This window comes from Tenrec ecaudatus, chromosome 3 (assembly GCF_050624435.1).
Source record: "Tenrec ecaudatus isolate mTenEca1 chromosome 3, mTenEca1.hap1, whole genome shotgun sequence".
NCBI lineage: Eukaryota > Metazoa > Chordata > Mammalia > Afrosoricida > Tenrecidae > Tenrec > Tenrec ecaudatus.
In genome coordinates this window covers 88,882,912-88,907,007 of record NC_134532.1, presented here as the reverse complement: position 1 = coordinate 88,907,007, position 24,096 = coordinate 88,882,912, and the positions used below count along the sequence as shown (strand labels likewise).

General features: G+C 38.9%; 1 protein-coding gene across 1 annotated transcript in view; it reads right to left on the bottom strand.

Annotated features, from left to right (window-relative positions):
* SCLT1 (sodium channel and clathrin linker 1) overlaps positions 1–23,353 on the bottom strand; it is a 223,238-nt gene extending 199,885 nt beyond the window's left edge. The window contains exons 1-4 of the mRNA XM_075543790.1: positions 22,889–23,353; positions 9,928–9,995; positions 1,559–1,617; positions 1,169–1,241 (exon numbers count right to left, since the gene is read on the bottom strand). Coding sequence (XP_075399905.1) covers positions 1,169–1,241; positions 1,559–1,617; positions 9,928–9,995; positions 22,889–22,922 — 234 coding nt within the window. The 5' untranslated portion in view covers positions 22,923–23,353. The remainder of the gene's footprint in view (positions 1–1,168; positions 1,242–1,558; positions 1,618–9,927; positions 9,996–22,888) is intronic.
* Positions 23,354–24,096: the final 743 nt, after the last annotated feature.

Sequence of the window (24,096 nt, the reverse complement as noted above, 5' to 3'; positions counted from 1 at the left end):
ACTTATGACCATCTGATCCTCAGGAATAAGCACTGCATTCAATGTTGCAGCATGTAGCTTACCTATGTTATCGTTGTCTGTTTATATGTAATGTTTCCAACCCAAAGACAAAGATTTATAGAAGTACTGAGGGGAAGGGGACGCAATAATGAAAACTGGGAGGAGTTGTAAGTGCCCCAATAAAATGATTTGTTAAAATTAAAAAAAGAAAACTGGGGGGGAAAAATAGTAGAGGTATTTGGCTTCTATCAGAATCAACTTAAAAAGAACCATCAGAAAAGAATTTCATTGGAAATCAGGGACTAAGTGTGTTACACAGATAGGGCCTAAAGTCTAACACACACAACTTTTGAAATTAAGACAAAAAATACATTCTGCAAATAATAAAAAATACAAGTAAAACAGGAAAAAGGTCCTAAAATTATGCAAGAAGATTGTGGTTGTGAGTCTTCTTGATAGTGAGGTGTACATAAACAATATGATAAAAAGATGCTTTAAGGATTACCAAAAGGCAAGAATATAAAAATACATGATGATGGTTAATTTTATGTATGCAATTAGCTAGGTGATGATTCTCAATGTTTGGCCAGCTACTGTAACTTCACCCCATACCTAACATAAAGAATTCATTATCCATGATCCGGTCCAAGGTATCAGATCAAACAGCCATGTGAAAGGAGTTTCCTTGGGGATACAGTCAGTCTCCATATATCAAATGGATATTCTGGCAGACTTCTCTCTTGGTTTATTGCTCGGGATCCTGCATTCTTCTCGTTGCCTTACCTCAAGATCATAGAACGCTGGGCTGCAGAAGTCTCCAACCTGCTTCCTGACTTAGAGACTTTGGATTTTCCCATTACTGAATGCCCTCCCACCGCAACACCCACGCCCACACTCCCAGCTCTGCTGCTTCATCTCTTGAACCAGTAGAGGTTTCACCATACCTGCTAATTTGGGACTTGCCAGAAAATCTGAAAGTCAATCTTTATACACACACACACACACACACACACTTAACACACACATACTCTTTAGAGACCCAAGAGTTGCTTAGCTATTGTTAAATTAATTATGCCTTCTCAAAGTTTTTAAAAAGAAAGGAAGTCTGTTTTACTCTTTGTTCTCATAATAAATTAGCATGTGAAGCTTTCTAATCATGATTTCATACCTGATAGTACTGCAGCTGCCCATTTAGCTCTTCCAGATGCTTATCATATTCAGTAATAAGAGGAGCTATAAAACTAAGAAAACATAGAGAGATAAAAATATGGCACACCAATTAATATATTTATAACATATAAAACAAAATGAAAATTGAAAGTCATTATTTTTGAGAGCTATTATTAAGATTGTAATATTTGCCATTTCCTTGTCAGTTCAAATATACACCATTTAAACCTAAAAAAACCCTCTAAAAATTAAAAATTCCTAATTCTAAAATTAGGAATTATTGTAACAAAAAGTAAATATAACAGAAAAAAGATGTGTATATGTGTGTTTTTAACTTTTAAGTTGATTTTAAAGGGAAAAAATGTTTTTTATAGTACCCCAGACTTACCTTTGGTCCACTACTGTGTTTTCTAACATGTCATTTCCATGTTTTTTGATGACATCTTCCTATAACAGAGAATATTAAAACTTAAAAATGTTTTTTCACATCATACTAGTCAAAAACTCACTGTGGTTTAAAATGAAGTGCTATAAAATTTTTATCACTTTTGAAAAATCTATTAATGTAATTCAGTAAGAATATCATTTCAATTTATTTTCAAAATACATTTGCCCTGCCTTAACACTCAAATCTAATATAACCTCTTGCAATACTAAAGTTACAAGGAACTTTTCCTAACATAATAAGGAACACCAGAAATTCCTCCATCAGTTCCAGTGGTTCTTACTCACACATTACCTTCTCAGACAGTGGGCTGGCGACTAACTCTTTTTGATACAGTGACTGTGTATACTTTTCCCTCCTCCTTTGAGGCTTCCTGCATCATTCAATATGTTGCTCCTAGAGCCTGTCAACATTGCAACTCAAACGCTTGAATTTCTTCTTGAGTTCTTTTAGTTTAAGATGTGCTGAGTTTGTTCCTCCATTTTGGTTGTCTAACATTCCATTACAATTAGTTTACTTTGTCTTCTCAAGTTGCCCTTTAAAATTTTCTGTTCAGTTCTTTGACTTCATCATTTCTGCCGTTTGCTGTAGATATTCTAAGATTAAAAGCAATTTTCAGAATCTCTTTTCTGTCTTTTTTGTCATTTTAATGGCATTTTTGCTTTATTCATGACTGATGTTCTTGACATCCTCCCAAGGGTCATTGAGTCTTCCATGAGAAGTGTTCGGTGCAGCAAACCTGTTCTTCAGATATTCTAGAAATTCAGGTGGGATAGACTCAAGGTTGTAATTGGCTCTCGTGGACTTGTTTTAATTTTCTGAATAAAAGAGATGAAGCTTTTTAGGGTTAGGGTTAGAAACAAAACAAAACAAAAGAAAAAAGATGAAGCTTTTAACTGAACTTACTTATGAGCAATTGAAGGTCTGTCTTACACTTAGCCTCTGGCCTGATGTATCTGCTGATATTGAGGTTCTCCATTGGCTCTTCACAGAGATGTAGTTAACTTTATTTCTGTGTATGTCTTCTGGAGAAGTGCATGTGTATATTTGTTGTTTGTGTTTCTGAAAAAGCTATAAGTTATGAACAAGAATTTCTTGTAAAATGGTATTTACTATGGTCTTGCAAAATTCTATCATGTGATTTCCATCTTCATTTCTATTACCAAGGTCATATTTTCCAACTTCTTCTTTGTTTCTAACTTTTGCATTCCAATTGTCAATAATTATCAATGAACCTTGATTGCATATTTGATTAAATCCAACTGATAATATTGGTAGAATATTTCAACTTCTTTATCACCAGATTTATGATTGATGCATAAATTTGAATAACAGTTATCACTGGATTCCCTTGAAGGAGGACAGATATAGTTTTATCACAGATAGTATTGTGTTTTAAGAAAGACCTTGAAATGTCCTTTCTGACAATGAAAGCAACACCATTCCTCTTCATTGTATCATTCCCAACATAGTAAATCATGATTTTCTGAATCAATCTTCACGCATTCCATCTCATTTTTTCACTTACAATTTTCCTAGAGTGATAATTCACACAGTACAAGTTATGATCCTTAGCAGATATTTTCAGATGCTTCTCCTTATCTTGAGTCCTGCCTCACACATGCTTTACCCCTCCGATCACCACAATGGACTCCAGCTGAGAAAGAAGTTCCTCCATCACATTTTCAGTACACGCTGATGAGAAGGGTCTATCCAATAGCATTATCTACAGCAATGTTCTGCTTCCATTCACTAGCTCTTCTGTAGCTGATGTTATGGGGGAAGATATTCATAAAGTTTTCAGTGGTTATTTCCTCCAAAGTGGGAGCTGAGTTCTTCTTCATTGTCTATTCTTAGTCTGGAAGCTTCACTGAGACCTGCCCACACTGAGTGATCCTGCTGTCATTTGAAATACCAGTGACATAGCTTCCAGTGTTACAGCAACACTCCAGCTACCACAATACAACAAACTGACAGAAAATTAGTGGAAGGGACTACTTCAGGGTTTAAAACCCGAAAAAGTGTGGGTCAGGGTGGCATTCTCTCACCACACTTTTTCAATCTGTATATTAAACAAATCTGAGAAGCTGGATAATATGAAGAAGAATGCAGCATCAGGATTGACAGAAGGTTTATTCACAACCTGCAATAAGCAGGTGACACAATCTTGCTTGTTGAAAATGAGGAGGACTTGAAGCACTTGCTAAGACCAAGGGCTGCAGTCTTCAGAATACATTACAATTCAATATAAAGAAGACCGTAATCTTCACAACTGGACCAATAGGTAACATCGTGATAAGCGGAGAAAGATGGCAGTTGTCAAAAATTTTGTCTTGTTTGGATACACAATCAATGCTCATGGAAGTAGCAAGGAATCAAAGGATGTGTTGCATTGGGTAAATCTGCTGTACAAGACCTCCTTAGAGCATTGAAAAGCAAGGCTGTTACTTTGAGGACTAGGGTGTGCCTAACTCAAGCCATGGTATTTTCAGTTGCCTCATATGTACGTGTAAGGTGGACACTGAACAAGGGCCATTGATGAAGAATCAGTGCTTCTGAATTGTCATGCTTTCATGTTCATTATATGCAAGAATGGCAAGAGTTTGTGTTCCATACTTGGGAAATGCTGTCAGGAGAGACTGGTCCTTGGTGAAGGAAATCATGTTTGGGAAAGGAGAGGGGCAGTGAAAGAGAGGAGATGGTCTGACACAGAGGTTGCGACAATAGGCTCACGTGTAGCAACAACTGTGAGGATGACTCATGCCTGCATGTGCTGCTGTGGGTCAGAACAGACTCAATGGCGCACAACGATATTTATAATATGAGCACATAATGCAGTATCAGGATTGAGTGCAGGCTTAATAACAACCTGCCATTTGCAGATGACACAACCTTTCTTGTTCAACGTAAGGAGGATTTTTAGCACTTGCTGATGAAGATCAAGGTCGCGACCTTCAATGTGGATTACAACTCAATGTAAAGAATACGAAATTCCTCACAACTAGACCAATAAGTAACATCATGATAAATGGAAAAAAGATTGAAGTGGTCAAGGATTTTGTCTTGTTTAGCTCCACAAACAATACTCAAGGAAGCAGCAGCCAAGATCAAAGGATATACTGCATTGGGCTAACCTGCCGCACAGACCTCTTTGAAGTAGTGAAAAGCAAGGATGGCCGCTGCTCTGAGGACTAACGGTGCACCTGACTGAGGCCACGGTATTTTCAGTTGCCCCATATGCATGTGAACATTGGACACTGAATAAGGAAAACGAAGAAGAATTGATGTGCTTGAATTATGGTTCTGGTGAAGACTACTGAACGTACCATGGACTGCCAAAGAACAAAGGCTAAGTGGAAAATCAGGTTGGGAGAATAAGATTATAACTGAAGGATAAAAGCGCTTCTAAATATCCATTTTATATTCTCTGAAGTAAACTTTAAATAAACTACATTATATAAAGTAAATAACTTTAGAATTTTATCTTGAATATTGAATAAATGTTATAATTCATTTTTATTTATCTTTGATCTCAAGATGACTTCTTGAGATAATGGTGATGGTGTATCGCAGAAAGAATACCAATAATATAAGACTGTAGTGAAACAAATTTTATGGACACTCTCTTTAACGTAACTATATACTCTCCAAGGATTCTAATCACAATTCAGAAGGATGAATTCTGTATGTGTGACTTTAATCAGTATTACTGACATGCAAAAGTCAAATAGCATACTTCTTTCCATCTTTGAAAGAAAATGTACAGGCACATCTCCTTGTAACCATCTCTTTGCACATTGTAAAGGATGCTATAAAACCCCGAAGCTTTACATTTACATCACAAGGAGACTAATTTTCATCATTTATCAACGAACGTCATGTACAGAAGAAAAATATGCTAACCTTTTAACAGTTGGACTCCCTTCTAAAAAAACAGCTTCAGTGGCTTATAATTAATATACCATACAAGTTTATACCCCAGTCATATTAAGAATTATTGACCATCATCACACTCAACTGCAGAATGGACTCTTTCTTTAAACTGTGAAATCAAGTTTCCTAGCATCGCCATGGCACAGTGCAAAATTCGCTCATCTAAGATTTACAAAGAACTGCACTGTCCAATGTAACAGCCACATGAGCTGGAGGTTTGAAGCTGAATTTTTTTTAAATTAAAAATTAGGTTCCTTAACTGCACTACCCTAATTCTAGCTGTTCAAAAGCAGACCACCATGCTAGATAGTGATGTTCTACATTTTTATCTTCACATGAAGTTATACTGAACACTTCTCATGTACAAAGCTGTGGATTTGACTGACCTCATTGAACAGTATAGGTAAAATGTTATATTCTATGTTCTGGTTCTTAAGTCTGCTAACTTATGAGCAATAGGAATAAGCTTATTATGTTTCTTTCTATGTCATTTTCAAGTGGCTAATATCTAAATAGAGTTGGGATCAGCTCCTATACGTTATATCAGACGTGACATACATCCTTGCTACAAAGCCACTTTTGGTAAAATTTTTGGTTCATTCTTCACTTTCAGGTCCAGTTTAAATGTTACTTCCTTAGAAAGGCATTTTTAAGCATTCTACCTCAAATAAATCTCTGCTACCATTCCATCCTCACCACCAAAATTAGCCTATGTCAGTGTCCCAAATATCTCCTTTGTTGCTTTATCGGTTATAATTAATTAATAATTTATTTATTTATAGCTCTTCCACTAAGGAGCTATCAATTTGTCTACCTTAGTATTGTCCCTAACACTCATTTAGCACAGTCATACACTCAAATTATATTCATTAAATGAATATTTAAATATAAGAATGCATTATCACTGTGATCTCTCCCCTCTAGAAACAACTTGCATATACTTGGCACTATGCTGTAATAATTTAATAATTAAGTTAGGTTAGATTTAATAATTAATTTAGATTTTAATGAATTATTTAATAATTAAATTAACAATTTAATCTAACATGCTATAATAACTTTATAATTTCTTATTCCCTCATTATTCCAGCTTATGAATTTCTTGTTTTCCAGAAGACTAATTACTCAGTTTATTATTTTTTAAATTTATATTTTTACAATAATGGATATGTAGAAAGAGAATGAGAATTCTCAAACCTAGTAATTTTTAGGATAAGTTTTAGAGAAAACATGCTCATGTTTAAAATTCCATCTTGTTCCCCCACCCTCCCAATGAGTAATAAGAAACCACAATAGTAACTCCAACCCTTCCATACTCTATTGAGTACGATAAAAATTACAAAGTGTGATAAAAATTACAAAGAAGATCCAGTTAGATTGAACATGAGAAAAGCAAGCATTTAAGAAAAGGACAAATAGTAGACGGAAAGAACTCAACTTTTTCAAAACACTGATTTTCTCAGCTTGAATATTTGGGTAGTACTACTATTTCAAATAATTTTTACTTATAAAGAAAACACACACACACAATGACAGACAACTACATTTCACTATAACTCTGAAACAATCTTTGAAATGTCACATAAAATAAAAAATGGAAGTTTTTCAAAAGATGAATGAGTTGTGAAATTATAATGAAATAAAAAATATACTAATATTCCATGCTATTCAACATATTGGAAGACTCAAACTTTCAGTTGCTGTGCACACAGTTTATATAAAGTTACTTATCACAAAAAGGTAACATATTGCCCTAATAAACAATGGTCCATAAAATGATTATCTGAAAGCAATTTACTTTCCTTGAACCAAACAAATCTAAATGATGATTATGCAATACTACAACTAATGAGTTTTATCTAAGAGACATAACATAGTTTCTATACATAATAATTTTCAAAGTTCAAACTTGGAAAGAAAACAATGTCAAACTTCTGCAGCATCATTTTCCAATATTAGAAAAAGTTCTCACTATAAATCAACAAATTTATAACAGTGTAAGGGGTGCTTCATTGGCACCTTACGTTGGAAAAATAAATGGAAAATGTGAAGTAGTTCCATTTCCCAAGGTGACCATGACTTTTCACACCTCTGTGACTTCTTGGTACTTGGCAGACAGAGCTCAAATAACATTAGAAGATAGAAAGGTGTGTGAGAGATAAAGCGAGGGAGAGGATATAGCCATTTCATTAACTAAAAAATCTTTATTGATCACTTAAGACCAGGACCTTTTGAGGTTGGATTGCTGGTTTCTTGGGAGTATGATTTAACAGGAGATGTTGGGAGAAATGGGGAACTAAGAACAATGAGTTCGATAAAGAAGATGTTTTAAAATTGATTGTGGTAATGATTGTACAACTCTTTTTAATATGGTTCAGCTACAGAATTGTATGAAAGTGAATTATATGCAAATGAAACTCTTAAGATCAATAAAAACGCACAATTTGTAGCAGGCACTAGGGCTACTTGAGTAAGCTTAAGTCTAGTTAAGGGAAAAAACAGGGAAAGGTAATATGCATCAATGACTTCTGTGGCCACTAGCCATGATGAAAGTTCTAACCCTGTGCTGCTGGGTCCTACAAACCCTTTCATAATAATGTCCCTCCTACTTCTCTATTTTCTCTTTACTGCAAAAGAAGCAGGAAACAAACAAGCAGAAAAATTCCCCTGAACACTATTCCAGAAACCTGAATAAGGTTTCTGGAGTGAAGAATCCCAAAGGATGCATTGCATATTGTCATTACGACATATTGCCATTACGACTGGAAAGCCCTCTCCCCTCTGATTAGGGAACCATGCAATGGCGAGCAAGACCTGTGGGAATGGATGGAGCTCTTGAGACAGAATCATGTTCTAAGGAAGGGAAGGAGAACTGCAGATTCATCTACATAACTCGACAATAATATGCAATTCTTAAAAATAGGAGACAGGCGCCCAGATTTGATTGTATAAGTAAAGTACGTATAACAGGAAAATGTGCACAGAGAATAAGGAGCTATGATTTGAAATGTGTACCTAATCTGTCACTTTCAGGCTTTACCTAATTACAAGCACAATGCAAATGTACATAAATCTTAAATGCTGTCTGGAATCATTGTTATGGTATTTAAGGAAGCCATTTTTCATCATGAAATCAGTCAGAGCTTCCATGGATACTGCAACACCATGCCTTGAAAAAAAATCTCCTTCCAGGTCAATGCTATTAGACACTAAACAGAGCCCAAAGAACCCAAGAACCTAAGAACCTGAGAAGTGCTTGGAGACTGTCAGTTTATAAAAGATTCTTTATCACCCAGATGATTGCAGTTCTTAGTTAAGAATAGATAACAAAATATACAAACGAAAAAGTTTGGTTAACACAGTGAACAGTGGTGCACTGATGGTTTTAAGATTCTTTGGACTGTCTGCTCTTAGGAAATAAATACAAAGGACAATAGGGCAACTGCAAAGTATAACACATTAAAGAAAATATCTATAAAGATGAGTATGCTAATTAAACCAAAAACCTTATACAACTCCTCTCATTTTAATGTCATACAATTTCATTTCTACTTACAAGATTCATTTCCATCAAGAGCAAAAAAAAAATCTTGATTGCTTTAATAAACCAACTCACTGCCATCGAGTCAATGGTAAACTATAGCTTCAGTAGAAAGCAAAACACCAAACTCAGTGCCAATTCATTGGGATCCTATAGGACAGGGCATAATAACCCGTGTGTTTCCAAGACCTTAACCCTTTACTCTTTACAAGAGTAGAAAGCGCTGTGGTGGTTTCAAACCACTGACCTTGCAGTTAGCAGCCCAATCCATAACCACTATGCCACCAGGGCTCCTTGATTCGGTAGAGGGCCATCACTAAGCCCAGACTCTTATTTTGCTTTCAGTATTCTGTAGCTCAGATTCCAACAATAAGTACACCTTAATCGCTTAAAAAACATATCTTAAACACAACATTTAATTTTAAATAGAGATAAAAACAATGCCATATCGTATTCACTATTGTAAGTCAGTTCATACGTTTGTCATCATTTATGAAAATTCAGAGAAGAAGATATGCAACTGGGCCAATCTTGAGAAGAAATTTTAGGATGTCTAAAAATTTGAATGAATTCTCACTTTGGAACTAAAGATATTTCAACTCCATAATATGTAAGCTCCAATTGTGGGGTGGAAAATGTCAATTTATATCACAGAAAAATTTACATTTATTAGGCAAAAGCATGCAAAATAAAAGCTATACTCAAAATTTCAAAATGCTGTATGTCAACTTCACATAAAAATAATCCTAAATAGAAATTATTCTGCATTCATATTTATGTTGCTATATTTACAACTAAATTTGAACCTAGTTTATTAGGACTCACTGAATTTACATACCTGTATAGATGAATATTTGGAAAAATTTTCCACTTGAGACTGTCTAAGAAGTTCATTTAGTCTCTGATCTGAAACAAAGTAAAAAAATAACAATTTGTAGTTCACTGGGTAAAGGCAAAGTGTAAAACTGAACAATAAGGTTCAATTTAAAAAAAATTAGCAATATCCTAGTTACTATTTCATTATAAAGCATACCATCATAGAGCTTCAACAAGTTCTTTCATATACCTAAGCTAATTAAGTCCTGAAGATGGAAAACCAAAGAGTTGAAATAATTCATTTTTCTGATTTCACAAATTCTCCAACTCTGCATTTGCTCTGCAAATTAGCAGAGTCAAAAATATTATCCATATATTTTATTCGTTACTAGAATAAATTAGGTTCCTTTTGAAAAAGACAAGGTGCAGACATATTATATTGAATTCTTAAAATCATCTAAACCCTCTTCCTGTACAAACTCCCAATTGAGAAGAAGCTGTAGGACAGAGAATCACATTAAATTGTGGAGGGACTCGAAGAAACAGAAAAAGAAGGTCAGGTCGAGAACAGAGCTGAGAGAATTCAAAAAGCACACGAACATATGCATGTTCACATCAAGACACATACACAGTAAATAGCATCCAACCACTGCACAACACACAATTATTTTAGGCTCACATAGTACATTTTAAATTGACAATTTGCCAACAACACAGCAAGTCTCAACAAATCCCAAAGGGCTAAAGCCACAGAGAGCAAATTAATGGATAGTAACACAAATAAGCTAGAATCAAAGAAAAAAGAGAAGAAAATCCCCAGAAGGAATAATTTTCTTAACTTTCACTTGTAAATTGTGTATGACACAAAGATAATTCTTCCTGACATTCAGTCAACACTTTATCTGAGGTCTAAGTTAATATTAACAAGGATCCCTGGTGGTGCCATGGTTAAAGCAGGTGGCTACTAACTGAATGGTCTAGGACGTGAACCCACTAGCTGCTCAGCAGGATAAAGATGTGGCTTTATAAAGATATCAGCTTCCATAAAGCCTTGAAAACGGTATGGGCAGTCACAGTCTGTCTTTAAGGTTACTATGGATTATAATGGATTCTAAGGCAACATTTGTGTGTGTGTGTGTATGTGTTAATGTAATAGGGTAGTAAAAGAAATAAAAGGTATGAGAAAAAGAAATTGCCAAATACATTATAAAAATATTTTTTTGTTTTCTTAATGAAATTTTACATAGCAAATGAGGTTCCATTTAAACGATTTGTATGCATACTGTTCAGTGGCAGTGGTCACATTTTGCACGGTGTGTCAACATTCTTATTAACAGATATCAAGATGCACTATGAAGCAATAATAATTTGGGTAGTATGATACTGGTATAAAGACAAAAAAAATCAACAGAAGAGAATCCAAGTATTCATTACAGAAAACCCAAATCCTCACAACTGGGCCAATAGGTAACATCATGTTAAGTGGAGAAAAGGTTGAAGTTGTCAAGGATTTTGTTTTGCTAGGATTCACAACCAATGCTCATGGAAGCAGCACTCAAGAGATCAAAAGGCACCGTCATGCATTGGGTAAATCTGTTGCACAAGACCTCTTAAGTGTTGGAATGCAAGGATATTACTCTGAGGGCTAAGGGGCGCCTGACACAAACCATGGTATTTTCAATTACTTCACATGATTGTGGAAGTTGGACATTGTATAAAGAAGACCAAGGAAGAATCTAAGCATTGGAATTGTGGTGCTGGAGAATATTCAAAGTACCAGGGACTGCTGAAAGGACAACCCAGTCTGTGGGGGAACAAGTATGGCCAGAGTGCCCCTGAGAGGGAAGGATGGCGCCGTTTCATCTCCCATACTTTGGACATGTCAGGAGAGACCAGTCCTTGGAGAAGGACATCCTGCTTTGTAAAGTGGGGGGACAGCAAAAAAGAGAGCGGCTCTCAGTGAGATGGACTGAGGCAGTGCTTCAATGATGGTCTTGGGCATAGGAACAACTGAACAACTGTGATGCAGGACCAGGCTGTGTTTCCTTCTGGGGCGCTTAAGGAGGATACGGACTGGACCCTACTTGAAACTCCCTAACAACAACACAGAATAGTAGAGGACAGACAGGACAATCTTTTTGGAAGTGGTTGGGGTCAACTAGATAGCATCATGGGGTAAAAATGATGCAAGATTTACAAAACTCAATTTGAAGTAGATTATATATTTTAATGTGATGGCCAAAACAATAAAATTTCTAGACGTAACTGATTGATTTATATGACCTTGATGTATGGAAAGAATTTTTAATCAGAACGCAAAATGAACTAATCATAAAAGAAAAGGCTCATAAGGTGGACTACATTAAAATTATAAATTTGTATTTACTAAAGGGACAGTTAAGAAAATAAAAATGCAAGCCATAGACTTATAGGAAATATTTCTAACCCATTTAACTAATACAGGACATTTCCAAAATATACAAAGAACTTTTATCAATAAAAAGGCAGACAGCCCTATTTTAAAATTGGTAACAAATTTGAATTAAAAAAATCATAAAAAGATATCATGCTTATTAGGCATCAGAAAATTATAAATTAAGAGTCATAAAGAGGATGGTTAAAATGAAATTAAGTAGCAAATGAGAAAGTGGAATAAAGCAGATTCTCAAACACCGCTGATAATAGTACAAATTAATACAGCTTTACTTAAATATATACATCATTCCCAATGACATGCCCAATCACAATGCTGCGTGCGCTTTCAACATCAAAAGCCAGGATAACCAACGTTGGCTCCCAAACTGCACATAACCCAAACATCCAATTAGTTATTATCTTTTCATAATAGTTTTTCATAAGCTTTTTAAAGATCCTTTGTATGTGGCTTTGATAAAGGAACAGGTACTTATGAAGTATTAATAATGTAATTTTTCTTTACCTAAGTTTTAAAAAGTAATTATCTACTCCCCCCCCCCCCCCCCGAGTTCCGAGAGAGAATCTGTGTCACAGCTGGAGGGAGTGCTTTTGCTTAGGGAGGGTTCTGATCTAAGTGTCCACACTGATCTAAGGCTGAGGCAGGCCAGCTCCAATAATTTTAGGGAGAGGGTTAGCCATCTAGAATAACTATGCTTTGGCAATCCAGTAAGTACTATATGCCTTTAGCTTTCAGTACAGGGTTATCAGTTGATCTGGCGACCGTTTGCAATCAATCAAGCGCGTCTACGTAATGGAGCTGGAGTAAGTAAACACTCTGAAACAGAGATTTGGTCAAATTTCCTTGGGTGGCAATGCTCTGTGCACAGTCTCACAAACTGATACACTTAAGTTAACATGTCCTGAGGCCAATGGAAGCTTTGTCTTTGGGACCTTCCCAGACTTTGCCCAATGTGTCTCTTCTTTTGGGTGTTCACCATGTGATTTCTTTCTCTATAATAAATTATAACTGTGAGTATAGTGATTTTTGCTGAAATCTGTGAATCTGTCATGCCCATATGGATTTTCAGAGTCATTTTGGAAAGTTCGTAAAAATGTGCTTTGTGTCACACCTGAGAGAAATCTTGGAGCCTGTGCTCCTGCAGGTTGATTAACTATGGGTAGTTACTCTCAGAACTTTGAATATATTTGACACATAGCACTATAATTTCAACACCACTATTGTTCCATTTCTGCCTATTACTTTTTCTCTTAACAATCTCAAAATCAGGTAGGAGTTATGGCCACGAATAAAGTAATTTCAAGACAAGTTTCTCTTTTTGATAGAGTTTTCAAGTACGAATAATTCTCTAGACACAAGTTCTCACTACCTTAAGGTTTAAAGTCAATTATGGGCTGATAATTGGAGAAGGGCATTAACTCTCTACAGAATAGCAATTTTTCATTGAATAAGCATTTATCTCACTGTTGTTTAATCTGCATTCCTTGTATTTCTCATGAATATAGGACCTCTTCATATTTTTAGTAGCTGTTCAAGTTCTATTTTCTACAAATGATCAGATTATATTCTAACCATTTTCCAATTGGTGTGAGTGTACTTTTGTTTGTGAAAAATCTTGATAAATTCTGGATACTAATTAACTCTCAGTGCTCTGCTATTCATAAACATATCCTCTCAATGTCTTAGCTGGTCTGGTCACTTGTTGATGTATTTCATGATACCTACATTATTACTTTTAATGAAGTTTATTTATATATCTCTTTTTTTTTCAGTTTTAAAAAAATGTTTGCTTCTGTTGAAGCTTTCCTCTATCCATGGTCATAAACGTATCCTCATGTTTTGAGGGGCTTTTGCTTGAATAGTTAGAAAGAATTTAGTAGTAGTTATGACGAAAGGACAAGTGGGCAGTTTTAAAGAACAGGAATTAATTTTATCCGCATCACAGAGATTAAAATACAAATCACGTTCTCAGTCCAATCACGGCATTCTGAGGGCCTCTCTGCTAGTTCCCAGCAACTACCAGCAATCCCGAGGTTCCTCTACGTGTAGACATGAGGTCTATCTTCCCCTGTGTGTCTGTCTATTCTGCCTTTTCCCTTATTTACAACATGTAATCCCCTGGTGATGCTGGCAGTGTGCTACAGGCTACCTGGATTCTAGATTTTGTCCTTTCAAGGTGTACAGCAGCGTCCTTCACAGACTACATCCAAATGACTGGATTTGGAAATGCCACTAAGGGAACCAGATTACCTTTTAAAGACACTTCTTTCAGATGACAGGAGCTGAAGTGAATTCAGTGAAAGGCATGGAGGAGTCTTTACAGCGAAGCCCAGAGCAACAAGCTAAGAAAAACTCTGCTGCACAGTGGTGATGGCAGAAACCAGCTGCTAGGGATGCCGGTGAAGGAGATGCACAAAGCTGTTAACAACACTGCCTGTGGGCTCCTCAGTTCCCACTGGAAAGGCGGAGTGCGGGAAGACGGGAGGCAGAGAGCCCTGCCTGAGGGGCCCAAAAGGAAGACTGGCTGGAGGGCACTAGGAAAGACCTTCTCGCTGAGAGGGGATGAACCCAGCAGAGAAGGGCCTAAAGAAGCCTCCCAGACATTGCCTACGTGCTTATTGGTCCTGGTGCTGGGTTGTAGCCTGTTGATTCTGAGTCTGCGTCTCATGAACTTTCTTAACTCTGAGTCTGATCTGTGAGTTCCGTGCAAGGAATTAAGGAACCAAAAGGGAAGCAGAGTGCTGTAGGAGGCACAGCTGGTGCCAGAATGGGTAAACCGTTTGGTAAGTGGAGGTATAACTAACTGACTTTACTCCCAAGCCGACTGGGGTAGATTCTGGTTCTTATCTCTAAGATCTTGGTTCTTCTCTCTGACACTACTATTACTACAACACAGCTGCCCAGCCTTATTCCCTCCCCGTCACTGCTGGGCCCTAAAGGATTTTCACTGGCTGATTTTCGGAAGTAAATCAACCGAGCGTTCCTCCTAGTGCATCTTACTCTGGGACCTTCACTGACAGACTACTGTGTTGATATGATCCTCTAATAACAATGGATTTTTCATTGAAAGAAAATACATTTCATGTTTTCAACTATCCATAAAGATATGTAGTTTTTTTATCAAATAGGATTCATTAGTTTGAAGAAGCTGCCCATATATCACGAATTTGCTAAAAATACTTATATTATGAACAAGAACTATATTTTCTTTGGTGCTTTTACAAGATAAATTAGAATGATAGGTTTTTTTCCTTTTAAAGCTGCAAATGCAGCTAATTACCATGTATACTTGTATATAAACTGAGTTTTTCAGCACATTTTTAATGCAGTTTTTGAGGTAAAATTAGGTGCCCTGGCAGATATTCGGGTCAGCTTATACTTGAGTATATACGGTAAATCCACAAATTTAATAATGTCAAATTTTCATTTCACTGCTGTGATGAACCCAATATAAAGATGACTGTGTATATATGTAAATCTAACACACATAACATACACCAAAACCGAAACCAAACCCAATGCTAGAGTGCGGATTGCAATTCATAGAGACACTATAGGGAAGAGTAGAAGCACGGCATAGGGTTTCTGAGGCTGTAAATCTTTTTTGTAAGCAGGCTGTCTCATCTTTCTTCTATGGAGTGGCTGCTGGGTTCAAACCGCCAATCAGCAGTCCACCACTTAAGCCACTGTGCCACCAGGGCTCCTCACAACATACTCAATACACACAAATTCTTTTTCTGTAAATGTCTTTGTTAGACACTGAAGCTAGACAATCAGGTTTAAAATACCACATCAACATCTTACTAAACCAAAAACTAAACCCTGTTACCCTTAAATCGATGCTGACCCACAGGCATCTTGTAGGACTTAGCAGAACTGTCCCCTGGGGCTTCCAGGCTGTAATCTTTACAGACGGAGACAGCCACACCTTTCCCCTGCACAGAGGCATGTCTGTTTGAACAGACAGCCTTACAGTTCCCAGCTGAGCGCTTAAACCACTGTGCCACCAGCGCTTGCTCTTCAACTACTTATTAGTTCACCTTTAATTTTTCTGGCCTTATTCAGATGATTGAGGTATTATCTTTGACTATTGAACATGTTAGTTTGAGAACAATATTTAGGGATAAAGCACTGCTGGCCATTTGCTACAGAAAAGCAGGCCCTTAATCATATTCAGATCAAGAATTATATCCTTCAGTATGGATGATAGCAATCTTCACAACTGGAACAATTGGGAACATCATGACAAACAGAGAAAAGTTTGAAGTTGTCAAAAGTTTTGTCTTGCTTGGAATCACAATCAATGCTCAAAGCTGAAGCCAAGAGATCAAATAACACGTTACATTGTGTAAATCTGCTGCACAAGACTTCTTTTAAAGTGTTGAAAATCAAGAAATTACTTTGAAGATTAAGGTGGGCCTGACCCAAGTCCGGGTGTTTTCAGTTGCCTTATATGCAAGTACAAGTTGTAGGCAACTGGACATACCCTTACAGAAGGGTTTCCGGGAGGAGATGAAACACACAACTTGCCTTTATTTCTTTAATGTTTCCTCCCCCTACTATCATGAACCCAAGTCTACCTTACAAATCCAACTACACCAGAGCATGTACATGGTACAGATAAGAACTAGAAACACAGGGAATCCAGGACAGATGAACTCATCAGGACTAATGAGAGTACAGATACCACGAGGGTAAGGGGAAAGTAGGGGAAAAAGGGAAACCGATCACAATGATCCCCCTATAACTCCCTCCCTGTGGGACAGAGAACATAAAAGTGTGTGAAGGGAGACATTGGACAGTGTAAGATATGAAAAACTAATAATAATTTATAAATTATCAAGGTTGAGGGAGGGAGGGAGGAAGGAAGGAAAAGAGGGAGGGGGAAAATGCGGAGCTGATACCAAGGGCTCTAGTAGAAAGAATGATGATGACAACAAATGTACAAATGTGCTCGACACAATGGATGGATGGATGGATTGTGTTCAGAGTTGTAGAGCCCCCAATAAGATTATTTTTTAAAAAGTTGGACAATGATTAAGGAAAACAGCAGAAAAATCAATGCATTTGAATTGTGGTGCTGGAAAAGAATATTGAAAATACCATAGACTCTAAAAGGACAAACCAATCTGTGTGGGAAGAAGTACGGCCAGAGTGCTCCTTAGAGGCAAGGATGGCCAGGCTTCATCTCACATTCTTTGGCCATGTTGTCAGGAGAGACCAGTTCATGGAGGAGGACACCCTGCTGGGTAAAGTGGGAAGACTGTGAAAAAGAGGAAGGCTCTCAGTGAGATGGATTGACAAAGCGACTGTAAGTATGTGAAGATGGTGCAGGACTAGGCAGTGTTTCGTTCTGTTTTGCATAGGGTCCCTATGGATCGGAACTGACTCAATGGCCCCTAACAGTAACAACAAACTTAGTAAGAGTATGAATAGGACAGTGGCTGGAGTACTTGGTAAAGGTCACAACCTATTATATAGTAGTAAGAATCAGGAAGAACTAGACAAGTGGAAGAAAATAAATGGTTCGAATAGAACCCTTGATAAGGCTAAAAGACGGTAATAGTGGGAATGAGATACTCGGGTTTCAGATGGAAAAGTAGCAACTTAATTAGGGTTTTTGTTTACAGCCAAGATGAAGTATGAAGGACCACCTGCTTGCTCTTGTTTTTCATAATCCAAGAGAGAATAAATAAATGAAGCAATGGTTTGTGAAACACCAGACATTAGATGATGAAGGCTTGAAACAAATGAAATGAGTCCTTGTTACCCACTCTCATCACACAAAGAGGGAAAGCAGGCTGAGCCCAGGGGAACCCCTGAAATCAAGAGGAGAGTTAGTGAAGAACGAATGGACCAGAACTGGCAGAACAGAGTAAATCCCTGGATCACAAAAATACCAACACCAGATTACAGACAGTTTGCCCTTTAATGTTATGTAAATTTACCCTCCTTTGAAATAACTAAACAAAGCCCTACAGCAATCTTCTTCACAACTGGCCACACAGGAAGCTTTGAACTCACTGCAAAGGGCTGAGCCTTTCAGCCACCTGCACTTAGCCTGGCTTACCTACAAGCTAGACTTAAAGATTTAGTTGCAGATTCTGTACAAAATTCAAGGACTGCCTATATAGAAGGGAAAATACATAAAGAGAGAATTCAAAAAATCTCAGATGGTTGGTGTTCCCCATTGAGTATACAACAGAACACCGAATAGTCACATATCTATTAAAGAGAGCAAATTTATAGTTTAAAATCATGCCACAAAGTAAACGCTAGGTCCATCTGGCTTCACTAGTAAAATCTATGAAATATCTAATGAAGGAATAAGACCGATCCTGAAAAAATGGTTCCAGAATAAAACTGAAGAGAATAAAACGTAAGGGACATTCAGAAAGTTCATGGAAAACCGGAATAGAATGATAATGAAATTATTCCATGAATTTTTTGAAATTCCTTGTAGTTACCAAGTAATTTTTATGATGTCGGTATTACCTGACAACAACTAAGGGAAACTGCGGAAGAACTGAAGCATTGGAACTGTACTGGCAAGGAATATTGAAAGTACCGTGGACTGCCAGAAGAATACACAGATGTGTCTTGGAAGAAGTGCAGTCAAGTGTTCCTTGTAAGCAGCTCTGGTGAGACGTACTTTGGGCATGTTGTCGGGAGAGACCAGTGCCTGCGAAGGGCATCACGCCTGGTAAAGCGGAGGGTCAGTGAAAAAGAGAGCATCCTCTGTAAGACAAGTTGGCTGTGACAAGGGGCTCAACAATTGTGAGGACAGGATCGCTGTCATTTGGACCAGACTCCATGGCATCCAGAAACAACAGCATCTGACATATTACAAAATTACTGCTCATCCAGACAGCTCAGTATTGATGTCCAGATAGACAGGCAAATGGAATAGACTAGAATTCAGAAGTAGATCCATGTACACCAGAGGACTTCAAAACGTTAGTTGCAAAGAGTAATTAAAAGATAACAGCTTTTTTTTTACCACAAAGTTTTAGAAACCCTCTCATCGATGGGCAACTGAATTTTAATAAAAATGAAAAGACCATTCAAAAGAGAAAGGGTACTCTTCCCAATTGGTCACTCAAATGCAAGAAAAATAATAATAACCTTGACCTTTACATCATACCTTATACAAAATTTAACTCAAAATATTACAGAGCTAAATGTAAGCCTAAAACAATTTCCAGATGAAAACAATGAAAAATATCTTTGCAGCCTTGAGCTGGGTAAAACATTCTTAGATGATACCAAAAGTACAATCTATATAAACTGACGAGCTGAACTTTATCAAAACGTCAATGACTGCTCTTACAAAGACAATGTCTTTTAAAAGAACAGAAAGTCCATCACCACAGCCTAAACCCACTTAAAAGTCAAATCCACTGACATTGAGTTAATTCCAATCACGGCGACCCCATAAACCAGAGTAGAACTGCTCCCTGTGGCTTGTGAAGCTGTAAGTCTTAGTGGCAGCAGACTACCTCATTTTACTGCAGCCAAGCAGCTGACCTGTGGGTAACAGTGCAATGCTTAACAACCCAGTACAACATCCAGGCTCCTTCCACCACTCAGTCTCCCCACTACAAGAATCAGTCTGCGTCCCTCTGCTAACATGCAAGCTCCTCCGCTTCCTGAGGATGATCAGCTCTCTCTTACCAGATGGAGCATTGATTCTAGTCCATTCCATTTGCCTGTCTATCTGGACATCGATACCAACCAACAACTCGGAACTCACAGCTATCCGGTTGGTCCTACTCACAGCAACCAATCTAGCCGGGTGCAGAGTTGCCTATGGTAGTGACAGCAGTACCTCATGTTACTGAACCTTCTTGTGCCGGGGAACTACTGGGAGCTTTATAAATTAAAGGTTTGTGGCAACCTCGCGTGGAGTAAGTCTATCGGCGCTATTTCTGCAACAGCATGTGTTCACTTCGTGTCTGTGTCTTATGTTGGTAATGATCACAATGTTTCAAACTTTGTCATCATGCTACTGCACACTTAACAGATTACAATATAGTACATGCCTAAATGTTTTATGCACTGACTGAGAAACCAAAAACTGTGTGTACTCACTTTATTGTGATATCTAGCACAGTGCAGTGGTCTGAAACCGAATCTGTGAGGGATATCTAGAATTGTCAGAGGCAGTTAATTGAGAAGTGCCAAAATAAACGTTTTTGAAGTAGGCTACCAAATCCAAATGGAATAAATGAGAAAACATAATCAAGATAAATAAGACTTAATATACTACAGGTGATTTAGGTGTAGAAGAGGAGGGGGAAGAGGAGGAATTTGCCCCCAGGTAGATTTGGAACAGAGTAGACTTGCTCCTTAGGGTTTCTAAGTCATAAATCTTTATGGAAGAAGACAGAGCAGCTGGTGGTGGAGTTGAAATGTCGACTTTAAGGTTAGCAACCCGATTCCTAATCCACAGCAGCACGTGGTCTCACTGAGAGGAAGGCACGTCATTTATGTCAACCTGAGTGTTCAAGGGTCCACTTTATGAATGCAAGCATGGCTTTTAACTGCTAAGAGAAAAAGGGCAATGCCACCTACCATGCCACGCTCAGTTCCCTAAAGAAGCACTGCTATTTCAAGCCATTCCTGCTTTTACCCCTGCTCTTTCTGCCTGAGGTTCTCCAACTTGTCTTTTGTTGAATTATTTTTCAGTTCCAAGAAATAACTTACTGTCTTATTTGGTTCTCATGGTACCTGGATTTTTATCTAAGAATTCTAGCTCGCCTGATTCCTCTAGAAACAAATTTCTGGTTGCCTTGAAGCTCTCCTTACTGCAGCCATATCCCTCACCACCTCGTTCCTGCTCCACACCACTCACATGGTGTCTGGCCAGTACTCTATGGGGTGCGGCTCTTCTCACTTCAAAGCTAAGAAACAATGCTAATGGTATCATTAATAACTATATGTAATGTATACCACATACTTAACATATGCTAGATCTTGCAAAATGCTAGATTTGCATCATCTCAATCTTTTTACAGTAACCCCCAAAGGAATACTATGTCATTACGCTCATTTTACAAAGGCTCACACTGAGATGCAGTAGAAGCTAAAAAGACCTTCAGAGCAGAACTGTGGTGTCATCCCAGTCTGACTGGATTGAGAGACTGTGTTCAAAACCCCTGGCTCTTTCTACCTGTCCTGTAGCTAAAACCAGAACTTCTACCCCTTTTCCTCAACTCCCCTAATCTCCAATTTCAGTGGACCTAATAGTTAACTTCTTACTGCACTCTGCTTAATTCTGCAACATGTTACTCTTAAGAGGCAGACAGGGCTTTCCAAATCACAATGTTATCATGGGATTCCAAACTTCATTCCTTTCAGTAGCACCCATCACATGTCCAAACCCACTGCCCTAGAGGTCACTCAACCTCAGTGACCCATATAGAGCTTCTGAGGCTGCAAATCTTTACTGGAGCAGACTCCTCTTTCTCCCACAGAGTAGCTAGAGAATTTGAAATGCCAGTGCCACCCTGGAGACATAGTGGGCTCTGAATTGGACTACTAAACTCAAAGTCAGGAGTTCAAACCCAACAGCTGCCTCAGTTGGTGATGAGGCTGCTAGCTTCCATAAAAATTCAGTTTCACACACCCACAAAGCAGCTCTACTCTGTCTAATAGGGTCACTATGTGTCGGAATCAACTCAGTGACAATGTGCTCTTTGTTGCTGTTTCTTTTTTAAAATCATATGTACAGTGGTCCAATCTCCTTACCACAAGACCCTTCACCAACCGGAATCCATCGACCCCTTCAACTGAACCTATCATTCTCCTGAATCAACCTCCTTATTTCATTGAAGCCAATCTTCTTGGCAGCTCTGACGAAAGCCTATTTCTCATGTCCTCAGTGCTGTCTATACTGCTTATTTGGTAAGTCTACACAGTCCTTATGTAGTAAATCCATACTTGCCCTCAGTTTCCGCTCTAATGAAGCCTCCCTTGGTCATTAGTTTATAACTCTAACAGTTAATATCTCGTTAGCACTGTATGTTATTCTTCCAAACCTTAACATTTTTCGATGCTGTACGCATTCCCACAAGCCTATGAAGAAACTTGGGGAGAGAGCAATTGCTCCCATAGTTCCCTCCCCAAGTTACATTATTGGGAGGCAGAAATGTCCACTTCATCTTAGTTATGTTGGTATATGCCTGGCACGTAAACTGAAAGTGCTAACATACAACAGAAGCTCAATAAACCTCGAGAACAAATGATCAGAGGTGTCTGTGCCTCTGGGTTCTGCCTGCAGGCTTGGGAATACTTTCTGGCCGTCAGATTTCTCGTTTCTCAAGAGTACGCGGGGAGCATAAGAAACATATTTGGTGTTCTAGTAGAGCCCCCACGCAAATCAAAGGACCTCTAAGTACTGGCCGAACTATGTATTCCATCAACCTTTTTCGGCCGCTAAATGTGTTTTTAAATCGTCTAAGGTCCCAGCAGGTACTCAAAAAATATCCGCTGGTCAACAGTGGCCTTAAACAAGTCGGAATTCTCAATAGAGGAATAGGGAGCTTACTTTGTTCTCTCAGAAAGTCGATTTCTGTGGCCATAGCGATCCAATTCGAGTGTGGGGCTCTCGCCAGCCCCGTCTTCCTTAAAAAGACACAGCGCTGGCAGTTCAGCAAAGCAAAACTCAGGCAACGCTCGGGCGGTTGTCAAGCGCCGGAGCGGCACATCGGCATCCCTCCTCCAGGCGTCCCCAGACAGCCGCTGCCTCCACTCAGATCTCCGCCGAGCGGGGGACTTCGGGTCCGGTCCCCCGTCCTCCGAACCCCGCCGGAGTGGGCGGGAACGCGGGCAGCCACCGGAGTCCCCGGGCACCCAGGGTCCCGACGGGCCACCTAGGGGGACGCCCAGGAAGCCAGCGCCAAGCCCGGAGACGGCGTCCTCCGCAACCTGCGCGGCGGCATCAGCGTGGCGGGGCCGCCCGGCGCCGGCACCGGAAGTGCCCTCGGCCCGCCCTGCGACTTTGAAACCGGTGCCCGGGACCGCCGCTCCTAGGAGACCGTGACGCCGCTGCGTCATCACGCGGCGCCGGCGCGGGCGTCGTCGCGCTGTCGAAACGCCTTGGCGGCCACTGGCGGCCTGTGGGCGTCTGCGGCCGGCGGGCGGGCGGGCTGGCGGTCTAGTTGTCGCCTGTCCTTGTCCGGGCCGTGTGCTCCGAAAGTGGAATGGAGACGACATTCGATACGGGTTTTCTTCCAGGGACCTAGTGTCGTCGGACCACTGGGATAGTGTGCACTTAAGAGAACCCGCAGACCAAACGGGGTGCGTGGAAAAGATGGGGTCCCTGCAGCTCCCAGAGGAAACCGCCCCGTTGCCCCTTTGGGGAATGTATGGAGTGTGCACTTGGAACTGTGCAGGCGATCAGTGCAGTCCTGCCCCTGTAGGTTTGGGGGGAAGAAGAGCATGGCTGCACAGTAGTAACCAGTGTGCGGTTACATATACCCACGCGATTGTGCATTGGCATCCTTTCTTTCTTAGAGATCAATGTGCCTCTTACATTTGTCGGTGTTTTGTTTTGCAAGGGAAAAAAAGGATAAATTTTACATTTGCGGATATGTTACAACATATTGGCTCTTTTTAAAAATAACATTGAAAGAAATCTTAATACTGGCAATAAAAACTTGAAGCTAGCCACTAGTATCAATGATTTTTAACAGATTATATGCCTTTAAGAATTGAAGTAAAGTTTCACCAGACAGACATGTCACAGATCCAGCA